This window comes from Micropterus salmoides, unplaced genomic scaffold (assembly GCF_014851395.1).
Source record: "Micropterus salmoides isolate LMB-PRFRI ecotype aquatic unplaced genomic scaffold, ASM1485139v1 Ms_hic_scaffold_3, whole genome shotgun sequence".
NCBI classification, from domain to species: domain Eukaryota; kingdom Metazoa; phylum Chordata; class Actinopteri; order Centrarchiformes; family Centrarchidae; genus Micropterus; species Micropterus salmoides.
Genome location: NW_024042261.1, coordinates 10982899 through 10998943, shown reverse-complemented (window position 1 = coordinate 10998943; position 16045 = coordinate 10982899). Strand labels below are relative to the sequence as shown.

At 41.0% G+C, this 16045-nt stretch overlaps 1 protein-coding gene across 1 annotated transcript; it reads right to left on the bottom strand.

Moving 5' to 3' along the window:
• Positions 1 to 4160: 4160 nt before the first annotated feature.
• LOC119883281 (thymus-specific serine protease) lies at positions 4161 to 11761 on the bottom strand. The gene is made up of 13 exons (XM_038693852.1): positions 11701 to 11761; positions 10874 to 11049; positions 10189 to 10288; positions 8965 to 9094; positions 8227 to 8350; positions 7494 to 7571; positions 7196 to 7243; positions 6982 to 7101; positions 6246 to 6410; positions 5859 to 6000; positions 5593 to 5772; positions 5294 to 5448; positions 4161 to 4574 (listed from the first exon to the last, which is right to left on the bottom strand). Exons 1-13 carry the CDS (start codon positions 11759 to 11761, stop codon positions 4503 to 4505), a joined length of 1551 nt encoding a protein of 516 aa, XP_038549780.1. The 3' UTR covers positions 4161 to 4502.
• Between the last annotated feature and the right edge of the window lie 4284 nt (positions 11762 to 16045).

The window sequence follows — 16045 nt, the reverse complement described above, 5'->3', positions numbered from 1 at the left end:
GCCGCAATTACACCAGCCGCCATGATGGATGGAGGGGAGGAAAGGGGGGGGTGGGCTTGGGGGAGAGGGAGACACAGAGAGGGGCATCTATCACGCCCCTTAATCTACCTGTCACTGCAAGAGCTTGGATGGAGGGGGGACTTTGTGAGGGGAGGAGGAGAATCGGCTTTACCCTGAATGATGGTCAAAGGTTTATTTCTTTTCTTTATCCCGAATTTGTTTCTTTGCTTTTTGGAGAATTGGGCCTGCAGGAACTGGACTCATTAAATGTCCTGATCAGTTCAATTGATTTCCCAGAGCTTATTGGATTCTGTTGAACATACTCTGATGTGTGTGTGTGTGTGTGTGTGTGTGTGTGTGTGTGTGTGTGTGTGTGTGTGTGTGTGTGTGTGTGTGTGTGTGTGTGTGTGTGCGGGAAGGGGGGTGGTGTAGAGTGAAACACTGTGGAAATACAATTTTACTATTTTTTATTTAAAATGTAGCGGATCAAGTATGAAAAATATGGTAAATTTGGAGAGAGAAAGATATGATGTATGCGAATTGAGACTATTCTCCCCCTTTCGAATTCATACCAAAAATAGGTGGCAGCATATCACATAACGGGTCTCAACTACATAACTGCTGTTAGCTAGTTAACTCAGTTAGCGGTGCAGCTAATTTAGCTGCCCTATTACCTTACTAAGTCTGGAATGGGCGCCAGAACCAGAGCCAGAGCCTTAGGCAAGCCAGGCTCAGCTGCCTCCCAGAGAACACGGCCGGACTGGGAATGAACACAGCCTCTGAGACCGACAGAGGCCAGTATGACGCAACACATCCTCTTACCTGAACGACAACATAGGTAAATGGTCAATTGTCCCAAAAAAGACATGTAGGAGCATTGGCAAGTACCAGTCCAGAGACAGGCACACTGGACCTGAAGTATGTTACGTAAGTCAGGTGACCTAAGTCACTTGATGTTTAACATGTGATAAATGTTGTTGTTGGTAGTTTAGTTCAGTCTGGGACAGGAGATGCGTCAAGTGGGAGGTCGGGCATCAGAGAGGCAGCCACTTCGTGTAGAGCCAGAATATTTTCACACCTAACTAACTGAATTAAGGGTTTATTTCCATCAAAGTATATTTATTGGATTAAAAAAGCTATGTAACAAACTCGCTACTTGCACATGTGAAGCAATGGGGGAGGCCTGAGCTGTACTAGTGTACTATCGCTGCATAACGCACAAAGTGATATCACAAGACAGGGCTAGCCAGTTAGCATGCTAACTTCAAATCTCTGCAACATAATACATAGACATCTTTGACATAATGTCACTGATTATGTTTGTTCATTTTCTGAATGTTTTAAACTCTTTTGAATTCTTAAACAATGCACCTTTAACATGTATCTGGTTCTCCTAACCTGACTGCCTGACTTCACCTAAAATGTTTAGAGGAGCTGCTAAACGTAAGAGCCCTAGCAAATTAAACAAAATAGCTCATTTAACCAACTTAAACTGGGCTCTATGGAAAGAGGTCCCGTATTGAGTGTGAGGCTCCATGTTATCTATACATCCAAAGGCCCATTTATGTAGAATTTACAGTTTTATAAGCTGCCTAGAGGATTTTTCTCTGTAAATCCAGTGTTTTATGATGCACCTGTACCTGTGAAGGTGAGAAGATAAAAACAAATACTCTGCACTGAGATAGAAGTGAAAGCTGCTTATTCTAAAACAGCACACAGTACGTGGTGATTAGCCCGTATGTATTAAGTCTGCATAAGATTTTTGTCTTTTCAGTTTGACCAATTGCATGACCTTATTGCACGTTTTAATGTACTTCATCATATGGATCATACTGTTTATCCTGCTGTAATATGATCTCCATGCAAGTTTCATATTTAACTATAGAATGATAACGTAGGTATGGGCATACACGTAAGCCATTGCGCACATGCATGTTCCCAAAACAGCCCTACTAGAAACACACCCATGTGCCTGGGCATCAACAGGTAATAAGATGCAGTTTCTGCCTCTCTTTTGCAGAAATGCACACTTGGCATTGACACATTTTTGCATAGACTACACTTCCACACATAAAGCCACTGCATAAAAACACACACACACTCCCACACTAAGTTGTTTACCATCCTATCTGCAGTTATTGCCTCTGCACTCCGCCCCCACACATTCACTTCTGCAGCATCTTCAGCTCATCCTCATACCTGTTGAAGGAATTAAAGCAGTGACCTATCATCTAGTAAATCTGCATACATTACCGGTAATGTCTCGGCATTTCACCCCACAATGCTACAGAAATATTATGAAAAGTAATCCGAGGTCTCCTACCCTCTACCCCTCCTCCTCTCATCCCCATCTCCCTCTATCACCTCCTCATCTGTCTAGAGGAGTGAGAGATGGGATGGAGGGATTAATACTCTTCCGCCCAAGCCAACCCTGGGAATGATAGATGGACAGATGCAGGAAGGGAGCGGAGAAGGAGAGAGGGAGAGATTAAAGGAGAGAAGTCTGAGGTTCATAAATCCAAAGTGGGAGACCTGGTCCCCATCACACACTAATAAGATCTGCAAGAAATCCATGATGAGAGGGAGAGGGAGGGAGGGAGACAGAGGTGGAGTGTAGAGGAGAGAGAGATAGGAGCAGTGTAATAGCATTAGATGTAATCTAATCACGACATTAAGATGTGAATGGATGAGTGTGAGCATGGTGATTATGCATAAGAGGGATGGGAGTGTGTTGACGAAGCTTTGAGGCGTGAGGCGTGAGGCCATGTTATTGGACAAGAGATCAACAGTGTAATAGTCCTCACAGGGGAGCTTTCTGCTGCAAACCCATAAGAAGTCTGTGTTCATTATAGTTTTTGTCTGATTCTGTCACCAGATGAAAGGAGTGGTAACACAGTGGGTGCTACATGTCTGCAAAATGCCTCAATGGGATGTAAATGTGAATCAGGAACAAAATGTGTGGACTTGAAGTGAATGCTTCATTGTCTATCGGCCATGAAACCTGTGCACTCATTCCTTTGTGCGTGTGTGTGTGTGCGCATCATTACGTTGAGAATCAACTATAAGTGCATAAAGTGCAGTTGTGTAGCCGTGACCTGACTCGGATTAGATAGAGTGCTCCTTCACCTCCCTCCTCTCCGCCACCCTCCTCCCCCAACCTCCCCTCCATCCACACGGCCACATTTTTCATGGCCCAGCTGTCGGAGGGCCGTGATTGGTTGGCTCTGCAGACAGATAGCCGATAGGCTCTGATTAATAGTTGAGGCGCAAGAACTTCCTCATTGATCAACAGGACAGGCTGGAGGAGGAGGAGGAATGGAGGAGAGAGAAAAAGCATGCCCTGTCGCTCTGCAAGTGCTGGCTGATAACCCTGATAGTGGCTCTTGGAGTGTGTGTAAATGTGTGTGGGTTTGCTTGTTTACAATAGCAAAGAGATGAGGGGATGAAACAGGGTGAAAAGAAGCACTGCAGTGAAAAAGTGCTTCAGGTTCACTCACTTTCCATCTTTAAAGCCTGTCTCTCTGCCGAGGTGTCTGATAGCATCTGTGAGTTTTCCATGTATAAGAAGGCATGTACGTTATCGCATATAACACACACACACACACACACACACACACACACACACTCACTCACTCACTCACACACACACACACACACACACACACACACACACACACACACACACATTCTGGATGGCAGCAAATGTCAGAGGCCTTATTTGTACTGTGTGTGTGAGCGCAGCTGATACATTTTTGATATCTGGATCTCATCAGCAATCCTTAAGAGGAATTTCTATCGTATTCTATTGCTTTCATTACTTGTTTATATTTAAGTTGTGTTTCGCAGGTACGTTTGCGGTGTGTGTGTTACAGTATCTAGTGTATGTGTGTGTTTGTGTGAGTGTCCCCTCCTGCTGCTCTGTCCAGCCTCTGGTTGATTGATGATCTCCACTCCCACGGGGTCAGAGGGGTCATGACCTCCCACTTTTGACCCCCTACCAAGAGGGTCACACATATAACACACACACACACACACACACACACACACACACAAACAGATGGCCTTGGGACAACTGGTGCTTCTTCACCTTCCTAACACAAACTGCATCTTGCCATTATTTCTCTCACTGTTAAAAACCACGACAACACAATAAAACAACACAACATTTGCTGCCGTTTATTAAGAAAAACAGATAGATACCAGTGTGGCAAACTATTCTGAATTTTGAGTGTTTGACACACATGAAGCAATATCGCACCCTAGTGACACTACAAGGTTATGGCAACTGATGAATATCGTAAATAAACCAGATGAAGTGCAGTGCTATAACACAGTTATGGGCAGACAGTGAGGAGAAAAGGAACAGGATGGGCTTAGGGAGGAAATGGAGGAAAATGAGGACGACAGTGAAGCAGAACAGCCAGGCACACCAGCTTATTGACTGCTTCTTATCAGGTTCAGGGAACAGTGATAAGAGCTCATCAGGTTATAATGTGATCTGATCACACAGTTCTTTTCTCCATCCTCTCCCGGGCAGCCATCTTCAGCCAACTGGCCACATGTTTCTCAATCTCCTGAGAGGCAGAACGATGGGAAAACTGTGTTAGAAATCCCAAAACATAAACACGTGTTCTTTTTTAATTAAGCTTCCAAAGAAATGTGACTCGTTGCATGTACCAAGCTACTATGAAATATGTAGTTAATATAAGTACATTTACTCAAGTACTGTGTAGTATTGTACTTCTACTCCACTATATTTTAGAGGCAAATATAGTACTTTTTACTGCACATCATGTATTTGACAGCTACAGTTAACCACTTACTCTATTGAGATTTTGCACATTAAAAACATATGAGCTTATTCAACAAAATGCATCCTCATATGCAACCACAAAAAATATATAAAGTAGTTAAAATCTTGACCAGCTACAATGGCAAAATGCTACTTACACATTAATGCATCAGTAATAATAACCTAAATAATATTTTAACATGTCTGTCACATGTTCTGCTTTGAGTATACCTTTACTTTTACTACAGAAGTAACTTTTTACTTCCCTTTCAGTAGACCTTGTAATAGAGTATTTTTACATTGTGCTCATTTCTCACAGAAATGGTTCAGTTGCTATAATGAAACGCAAGATATGTAAACTTCAGATTTGCCTGAAAGCGCCAGAAAATGCATAGTAAGTGGACTTTGTGTTAAGGAGTTTTGGTGAAATATATGAGGACTTAATTATCTACGTGTTTGTTATGCAGATTACACAGTAACATGTAGTTGAGGTATACATACCTCTCTGGCGCTCTTGAGCGAGCAGCGGTCTGTGGCTCTTCTGCTCATCATATCAGCACAGTGAGCAGTGTCCTTGATGAAAATGGCATGGGCTTCTTCTCCTTCTTCACTCCTGTCCTGGACCACTGAGAGCTCCTTCCATGGGTCAATTCCACCTGTAGCAATGATGATATGGATTTTTAAATTAGTCAGTACTGTGTTGAAATTCCCTCACCTCACTTTTCACTTACTCAAATAGCTACTCCTTAGGTTCAGTCATTTGTTGTGGTTTTGTTTTGTCTCTAGTAACCCAGTCTCACCATTGACATAGAGGACCCTGTGTATGGGGGGGTTGTCCCCTCCATAGTAAGTGTTTGTGAAGGCAATGCGTCCTTGCAGGGAATGCTGGGAAATGCCAAACAGCATGTTACAAACGTCAGTCTTGGCCTGCAGGGTCAGCAACCCAGAGAACGGACAAGTGGCATCCTCACAAGTCTGGTCTACACACACAAATATAGGGTTAGGACATAGAAAGAATGACAGTTGCCTTTATGTGTGATCTTGTATGTGTGTGTGTGTTTAGTACAGAAGCCAAACTCAGTGCAGGTCTGGTAGGTCCACTGTCTCTCTACTCTCCTCCCTGAGTGGAGGGACGTGTCCATCAGATCCTTCACTGTTTTCTCATGGGAGATGTCCAGACACTGTTCCTCGCTGGTGGAATGGTAGATCTGAAAGGGCACAAACAAACACACAACACATAGAAAACACCTGGCCTTTGGTCTCTCGCTGCATAATCCTGCTGGCAAGAGTAATCCCAAATCATTGCAGCTTTCCATTTGAACTCTAGGTGCACTACAAGCCTGTCTCTGATTAAGGAATTCATGAAAATGGCTCAACAGTGACACCTGGTGGTGATACTGTGCACAAAAAGGACTAGAAGAACTACACGCAGGAGGAACTTCTGATGTCATACCTGTGCAAGTTTAACAAGGCGGTTGTAAGCCTCCATCTCCTCCTCATATGCCTCACTCTTATAGGTCATAACAGCACAGAGCTCATTAATAGACATGAGCACCCCTTCTTCATTGTACTGCACTGTTCCCATGACAATGCCGGCCAAGTTTTCCATCAGCTCAATCTGAAGTAGAGAAAAGGGTATAAAAAGAGACCAAATGTGATTCAGATAATTATTTAGAACAGCAACAGAAACATCAATTTAATTAAAACATACAAACACATATAGAGCCAGCTGAGCAAGTGTTGCAATTGAGAGTGCATGAATATTTGTTAGCAACTAATGAATTGTCGAAATGGTTAAAATAGCTCAAAGTAACAGATAACAGAACAGTGGAAATAGTAAAGCCATACGTAATGGATAATTGGTAAAGTGTCTAGTGTCTGCTACTACAAATACAAACTTGGCAAGACCAATCTACAGTGCCAGTTCAATTCAATAAAATACTGCAACAATATACGCTCTTATATAGTACTAAAATTACATCTAGTTTTGATTCATTTGGAGCATGACGGTTGGTGTTGATGAATGGGTACAAAGTTTGGAGGGTTCACTACACTAGCATGAGGTGAAGAAGTCTAAAATAAAAACCAAAAACCAAATAAAAGGACAAAAATGCCTAAAACAAGATGCCACAGAGGGTACATTTACAACCACAGTTTGGTTCTCCTAAAGCATTTCATAAAGCCGTCACCTGATCATCTTGATCCTTGGGGATCTGACAACAGCCGAAGTCAATGGCCACCTGGCTGACATTACCGCCCATCAGTGCTGCTTCCACAGCAGCAAAGGCTTCCCGCACAGCAGCCAGACACTGCAAGAAGAGGGTGAGGGAGAATTTAACGCCAGTGACAAACATGAATTGAATCCCTGTCATATAAACTGTAGACAGGTGGCTGTCTTCACACCTTTTTGGAGCCACCAACTGCTTCGTTCATAAGACTCAAGCCAACAGTCTGAAACAGAGAAATCACAGGTGTGAGTGAGAGAATATAAGGTTATTTAAAGGAGGTGTACTAAGCTAATTTGTGATAATTATGTAAAATGCCAGGCATGTCCTTTGTAATATTTCTAGGAATTTGGGGGTTCTTATGAACTGAGAAGGGGTGTTACATTCTTTACATATGGTGGACTCATGAACTTAGTATTTTAAAAATCCTAATATATGCTATGCCAATATTGTGGCCATGGATTGTGCAAACTTACATTGGTGTAGGCAGAGAAGTCCAACTTCGCCCTGACAGGAGCAGAGGAGGCCACAGCTCCATACACCAGATTGGGAAACTGCAGTAGAACGCAAGCGAAAAAGAGACGGAAGTGACAAAACACTTACTAACTACACTAATATGTAGGTTGTTGCATTCATACAAGTTCTTTTCTGACCTGTGTGGTATATAAAGAATAGAAAATGCATCCAAAACATTTCACAAACCAGGGGAGTAAAAATAAGGTTGTGTTCTAAGCTCATTTTAAAAGGGGCCACATATGAGAAGGGTTGTATTAAAGGTTAAGTCTGGTGATATTCTTTGTTTGTTTTTTCTGTCAACCAAGCCCATGAGAAGATCAAAACCAACACTGATTTGATCCTACTAACATGTACAGTGGGTGTAGCTAAAGCCTGATGATTTTATTCCTTTGTGTGTTGTATTTTAATACAAAGATTCTGGTTTGATATCTTCTGTAAAATTATACAGAACTAAGAGGAATCTCTTCCTAAATGTTCTCATAAGTGTGGTGTCTGGCATGAATTAGCGCTGTGTTACCATCCATCCCTCCATCGTCAACCGCTTATCCTGCATACAGGGTTGCGGGGAGCGCAGTCTTACCAATTTTTAGAAACATTTTTAAAGCTCAAGTATAATTTCACAATATACCATTTAAATAATTATTACATAAAATTAAAGTTTATGAGGTGATGTTCATATCTCCAGTCTTGCACCTTTCCTCTGAACCAGGCGGACAGAGCTCCAGCGTATGAGCCTCCAAAGCTGATCCAGGTGTTCCTGTGGCTCAGATTGAAGCTTTGGCTGATGTACTGGTGGAATACAGCCAAGTCAGCAAGCCTGGAAATAAAAAATAACAAATAAAATCTTTGTTCAGTAAAGGTCAAACAAAGTTTGGAAACTTCACTCTTTCACACATATGACACACATTATAGATGCTGACATACTACAGACAAATGTAAATGGAGAGATAGAGAGCAATAAACAGATTATCTTTGAAAATGAAAATGAGGTTCTTTTGACCTTGGAAAATGTAGGCTACTTGGGTTCCCTGGGACGCAACATGTTTTTTATTAGATTTTTTTTAAAAGAAGCTTATGGTGTCAGTGTGTCCATTACTATGAATTGTGCCAAGCAAGGCTGGGAAGGGTACTTGAATCTGATTGGCTGGGTGGTGGCCGTGATGTACAATTTACTGGGAAACGTCTGATCCAAGTGTTTGTGTAGTGAACAAGATTTCTGTTGGCCAACCAAATGCTCAAACACAAACACACATAAATAGACAGAGAGAAGGAAACCTGAATGAATGTAAACAACAACAAAGAGACAAATGCACATAAATATGACGGAGAGGAAGGGTGGTGAAGAACAAGGGGAAAGGCACACATTTGCAGTCATACATGTACACACAGACACACACACACACACACACAGAGGGAGGAGCTGACACTAACGCCTGCTGGCTGCTCAGATCTGCCAGGTTCTCTGTTTTGAGGCCGTCAGGGTTGATGCTGCCACCATAGAAACGATGCTCCAGAACTAATAGCAGAGCGCCGTGCTCGGCAGCCATTTCAACATGGTGACCTGGTGGAAGCAGATAAGAGGTCTAACACTTTTTCTAAGAAAAGTAGGTAAAATGTATGATGGGGTGATGATGCACAACACCATCAACCCCTATAGGAAAATAAAAAAAAAATTTCGCCATAGAGCGCTGCAGGAATGGGTCCCAAAACATAAAATGAGTATTTTCAACATATTTGAACTTCAGATTCCCTCATCTCAAAGTCAATGGGTCTTTTATGTGAGTTTTTGTTTAGGTGCCTGAAATAAGATGTGCGGTTCACACAAGCTTAAGATATATAATAATACACCAGTTAATACCCTACTCTTGAATTCTGAAGCTTTTACATGTTTTAAAAAACAGATTAAACGCCATCACGGACGAACAGAGCGCAATTACAAGCTGGAAGCTTTGCGGCCATGACGTTGCGTCTAACATTAGCTTTTTACTTCTGGTGGTGTTCATTTGTGAAGATTATCTTGCTCAACAAAATGTGTAAGTATCATAAAGCTTAAAATTTTCTGCAATAATTCAAAATCCAATAGAAAAATCCTACTGGCTTTTTGTCAATGGACCCAGGGTGATGCTGACTTCCAAGTTGGCTTACAATAAAAATACTTTATCCCTGCAGCACTTTCAGGACAAAAAATGTATTCTTACAAAAACATTTCATATTCTGACTCTAGGTGACAAGACATGTTACATAAAGTGATTTCTGAGTGTATATATTTTATCAGTTTAGAAACTATTTTAACTAACTAATTTTGTTTTACATATCTTTGTTGTAACTTGTACAATAGAAGTTTTGTAGAGTTTGTGAAGAAAGCCAATATTGAAATTCAAAATTTAAGTGAAACATGGGAGGAAATAGATGTGAGGATGATGCAGATAGTGTGAGATTTGATGGGTACTTGCAGAGCAGAGCACATTAGAGAAAAGTTAAAGATGAAAAATGTGCTTGCAAACAAGTGTCACCTTACTGACACACAATATGACGCTTCACTCACGGTTTCCACTTTCATTTGCAAATCAGTGAGGGTGTTTCAGCTTCTTTGTTGATTCAGGCATATTCTGTATTTTATCCGTTCGACTGTGTGCTGCATGAATCCTACTGTACCTGCCAGAACATCAAAGTCAAAGATGGGCCCTTCCCCTCCGATGAAGAGGAACACCGGACCATCAGGATTCTGCCAGTAGGCCTCGTTCACAAAGAACCTCTGTAAGAAAGAGATGCAGAGAAAAAAAAGAACAAAAATTGCTTTATTCAGGTTTAGCCAAACCAGCAGCACATCCAAACTCTTAGTGTAAGTAATCCTTAATTTAATGCTGCAATGGGCACATATGCACATTGGCAGCATCAAATGTCTTGTCACTGCCTGGTGGAGTTGGGGAGGTGAAAACCAGCCATGATTTGGATGATTTGGACGGCAAACTGCTACCATTGGATGTTGCTCATTTGTAGCTGTTATCGGTAGAGCAAAATTAAAGCAGTGCCGTTCAGTGGGACAGGAAACCTTCTTTTTTTTGCAGCACTATTAAACTATACATATATATAACTTTGCTGCATTAGAAAAGCTTAACTAACCTCAGAAATAACATACGATGGAATCTTATTTGATGCTTGGAATAAAACTGCCTTCATGCAGATTTTCTTTTTTATCATCAAGTTGTCAAAGTCAAGTGTACATTGCTTTTTATGTTTCAAATGTCATGTAACCATCTGCTCAGTGCATTCACACTGGATAGCTCCATGCCAGACTATGAAATGTAAATATTTAAAACATTGTTTGAGCTTTCTCTACCTGAGGGAAGGTGCTAACGTCTTGTCGGTTTAAATGGTTCAGCTGCTGGTGAATCCTGCCCTCCCTCACACGTAGGAGAGGCTGATGACCACTGAGGGTTTGTGCCAGGAGATGCTGCTTGGCTTTCTGCAGCTGGAGATTACGCGCACGCTCCTTGATCTTGCTCAGAATCCGTCCTGGAGGCGCAGGGACATGAGAGAATGACTATTGTGCAGTCATGGAAATATTACACACTAAATGGTTTGCATTAGTTTGATCACAAACAGCACAAGTCTTGATCTACTGACCTCCCGGCCTCCATGCAATACCAGAGCTGTGCCGATCCAACTTGCTCTAAGAAAAGCCTCCTACGTGGCCCTATCAGCCATTTGATTGATAAAAGCACCACCAACAAATCTGCACCTAGAGGTTTATGTATATGATAGTTGACAAAAATACTTAAAACTCTACCTACAAAATCTGGGATCTATTTCAGGAGCAGTCAACATCCAGCAATAGTCTCCCAAGGGATTCACTGTCACCACCAGCATCTGTTTTCTTTTTTCTTCCAGCTCAAATCTGACAACTGTAAAAATAAATAAACTCCACCAGAAATGACGCGCAAAGTACGAAGCATTACTGGAACGCCTCAGCTTTGCCATATTTGTGCTATAAGTATGATGTCAACTTTTAAAAACCCATAACAAATTCTGATAAGAGTAAATTGCTTTCATTTTGTACACCATCAAGCGGTCAAGTCTGTTTGTTTTAGGATAGTGGATACAATCAAACATGAATCTGTGAGTAAATGTTATCACATTCAGTGGAGCATTCAGCAACTCACTCACCAGCATCAACAAAGTTCAAGAGGAGCAGCAGGATGAGACAGCGGGCTGGTGAGAAAAGCATCTTTACCACCAAATCAGGATACTCAAGCTAAATGTAATGCATATCTAATCTGCAGGACTCAGGAGGATCTCTGCCCCTCATCCGCTCCCTATATAGTCCCTGGAAGGGGCTGTGGTGATGAGTGACTGTGGACACTGATATGACCTGTGCATTATTATGATCTGCATTTGACATGTCATGAGATTGTGTGTGTGTGTGTGTGTGTGTGTGTGTCTGCCATACATAAAAACGGAGCGTCAGCTTGGTGAAGTAATGAGATCTCTGCCTCATAATGGCTTTTTCGGAGTGGTTGAGTTACATGAGCAGTTTTCGTGCTGCGTCAGTTTGTAGAAGCAGTGAGAGGGACGGACTGACCCCCCCCCCCTTTGTTTTTTTCAAATTGCTTCTTTTATAATAAAAATTATATTTTTACAAACAAAGGTAAAACAATCTACTAATGCAATATGAACTAATCAAAATGACCAATTACATAACTAATCCAATAAATCAATAAATCAATCCAATAAAGCTAATTAATTAATGAAATAAACATTTGTTTGTTGTGTGTGTGCATAGTGTTAGAGGGAAACAGTTCTCAGAAGATAAAAGGGCTGAGCTCCAAAACTGAAATCAGCTGCACTTCTGCTTATCTGTAGTCCATCATGAATGTTGATTCTATCTGTTAAGCTGTGGACTTGCTACAGAAGAGCTTTATCTTTCGTCAGTAGTCTTCGCATGAAGTGTTTTAATTTATTCTTATTTTCTTCAAATACATACACATATATGAGATAAGTTTGGCTTTGGGTATACAGTTTGTGAATCAGTCTGATAAAACCATTACATTTACATACAACAAACCAAACCTTTAAGGAGATATGAACCCACTGCGGGCTGCACCAATACAAACTGATATATTAATCATAGATTCCCTCCATGATAGTGACTTTATACAAGACTGGAAGGATATACAAGAGGAGGGATCATAGTGAATTCTGAATGACGGTGTGAACACAAACTGTACTTGAAACTGCACATAAACTGAGCTCTTTTAGTTCATGTGTAAGTCTCGTGAAAGGCATTAATGTACACATGGCAACACATGTGTACATTAATTCCTTAGAAGAGAACCTCTAGTCAGAGCATAAAAAGCAACATGGCTGTCTTTACTTTGATCGTCCCAGTCAGGTTGTACTTGTGGTTTTGTTTCACCCCACTGCTCTGATTTGGAAGGTCCAGACTACAACCACCAAAATGGCATTTACACACGCTTTACTGCTTATTCTCGCCTCTGCTTGCATTCTTTTGCTGATATCCTTATTTTTTTCTTGCTAGAAATTCTGAGCAGTCTGTTATGTTTTGGATACTTATAAATCATGGAGACTGTAATTTATTCAGATAAAGTGGGCAATTACTATATTTTCAACATCTCCTCAGTAGCCTACTACATGAGTGCAGGCTACCAACGGCACAAGCCTGGACTGCAGTCACTGGAAACATTGAACTTAGCTAATGCTAATTGGCAGCAATTATCTCCACTGACGAAAAACTGCAGTGCTGAAACCAAAATCCACCAGTTAAGAAAGGCGGTAGTCCTCCCTGGAAGTCTCTTGGTGCAATGCCTAAGAGTGGCCTAAATAATTTCCCTGGGAAATACAATATTATGTAGCTGCAGTACCGGAGGCTGCAGTTTCAGGACCCCCACAATCCTGGGACCGCAGTTCTAGGACCATAGTTCTTTTGCGACAGCGCCATCTAGTGGAGTGGTAGTTGTAATGCACAGCAACACGAAGGATGTTAGGAAGGATGTTAGGATGTACGCAGCTGTAGGGTTAACCGGTCCACATGCATATAATCAATAAGTTAGGTGTAGGCATATACTCTGTGATGTTGTGGTAAGGGTAATTGGGTTCGGGGGGCTGTCAAGAGTAACATAGCTAGCTACCCAGCCAGCAATATCAACGTAAACAAGGGTCCTAGAATGCAGTTCCGGTACTGCAGCTACATATTACTTGGGAAATGGGAGGACGACTAACAGACAGAGCCAATCGCCCTGAGATTTGTCATGCAACTGGCTAGTGTATTACCCAGGCAGAGCGCCTCTTGTTCTGATTACTGATTACCTAAAACTTTTATAGTAGTGGTAGTAATATTTGAGTAAACCCTAACTTAAATACATTTTTTTTTTTAATTTAATTTGTGCATACTAAATTACATTGATTCACTGATGCTTATTAAAATTAAATCCCACTAATTCTTTACTCAATAAATGTAATTGTGCACAACTTATACTCTGAGGGAAATCTACTCAAAAAAATGTATTGTGGATGTAATGGAAACTCAACAAACAACAGTAGTCCTGACAAATACAACTCCATTATTACAATTCAAGTTCCCTTTATTAGTATCAAAACCTTAAACATCTTCTGTCATTTCTACATATAACAGACACAAAATAATAATAATCTTTCATAAAGCTGAATAGACAAAGTAATTGACTGCTTGATCAGATAATTAACCAGCAACAATTTTGATAATCAATTTCAGTTCAACTCTTTTTTGCAATAATGTTGAACATTCTCTATTTCCAGATTCTTGAATTTTTTTGAATCTCTTGAGCTAAATAAAATTTCCTTTTACTACTTACTTTACTCTGTTTTGTGGAAAAGGCGACAATGTATAATTTTATTCTATGAGCAGCACTTTTACTTCAATAATATAAAAGGGAGCTTTAAATGTGGAGTTTTATGGAATAATAAGCAAAAAGAGATAGCTAATGCAAATGCACTATGCAAATTGTTAAACCCTACGCCGGGTTAGGGAGTTCGATTTGGCTGTGAGGGTCACTCCGACCAGAGTTCAATCCGTGTGTGAGTGGAAGTGGTTCGGAAAAAGGCCCACAGAGTAAAACCCCGTAGCTGTGACTTCGGGCGTGTTCACTGGTGTAACAGGCAGGGATGTGATTTTTCCGGATTTTCCGACCTGAAAATCTGACCCAGGTGAATCATGCAGATCTGTAATAAAAAAAAGAAGAGGGGGTACAAGAACTGGCCGAGTTTACTAGAAAGGAATTGAGGGCATCTTCAGGCTGACGTGTGTAAAGTTTTCTTCCTTTCTAAGTATCAACAAGGATGTCCGTTGCGTTCAGCTGCCAGTTCCACACCTGCACAGTGTGTACCACAGTAGCTCTCGCGGATCAGTGGTAACATGTTGGGCAGTAATACTGTAATATTACTTTTCCTAGTAAAGAGTAATGTAACGGATTACTATTTACTAAACAGTTCTATTAGGCTATTACAGTTACTAATCCAAGTAACGCTGCGCTACTGAACGCATCATCCCTGACGTGAATGCGCGACTGCGCCGCAGCTCAAGTCAGCTGTCAGAGAGAGGTATTTTTGACAGCTGTAAGTAACATTATTGCAATTATTGTGTCACAGTCTAAGATGCAAAGAACAATGTCGTCCGTTGTAAACTTTGTGCGACCAGCAAAAAGCTTTCAACCATGAACAATTGTTATAGTTATAAGACACATGCCTTTGTATGTGTGCTTTCTTGCCCTTTGCCAATCACATGCCTGAACAGGGACACTGTGCTTGTCATGATAGAAACAGACCATCATATTTTGGTGTGTGTGTGTGTGTGTGTGTATATATATATTTATATATATATAGTCTGACGAGTCAGTGGGAGTTTACCCATTGAAAGAGGCTTATGTTGAGTCAAATCTTACTTCTATTTTAATTCAATCCATAGCATTAAATCACAGCAAGGGGTTACAATGATGGTATTGCTAGCTGCCTTCGCATGTCTTTTAATAATAAGGAAATAAGGAATATTATTTCATCCCCCAAGTGGCTGCCGCATCTTAGTGGCCCGAGGTTGCTACCTACGGTTTGACAATTTCAAGCTAAGTTGCCGAATACTTTGGTGAATCTGCTAAGAAATCAGAAACACTTAAAATATTCTGCAAATTTAGCATCAATTCCTTATCAGTTAAGAAATAAACAGATAATGTTCTTAACTCACTAAATTTGGCTTTAGTAAACATCAGGTCTTTGGCAGGACAAAACAGTTTTAATTGCTGATTTTATCATCAAGCACAATCCTAATTTCATGTTTTTAACTGACTCTTAGACCAGGGGTGTTTCCAGGCTCTTGAAACATTGGGGGCTTAGCCCAGCCCACAAATCTTTCATGTTTTCACGTTTTTATATACAGTCTATGGTTTTCACTTGTTTTCATCCCCACCCCCTGTTGCCGCCCAAAGTACGTCTGTAAAGCAACAGTAAATGACCTCTACACAGT

Excerpts from the sequence above, each read along its gene's own strand:
- LOC119883281 (XM_038693852.1), bottom strand. The coding sequence starts at position 11,761 with ATGCTTTTCTCACCAGCCCGCTGTCTCATCCTGCTGCTCCTCTTGAAC. Across the intron at positions 7,572-8,226 it reads CCGCCTGGTTCAGAGGAAAG|TTTCCCAATCTGGTGTATGG; the intron begins GTGCAAGACTGG and ends GTTCTACTGCAG. Across the intron at positions 7,244-7,493 it reads ACTTCTCTGCCTACACCAAT|ACTGTTGGCTTGAGTCTTAT; the intron begins GTAAGTTTGCAC and ends TCTCTGTTTCAG.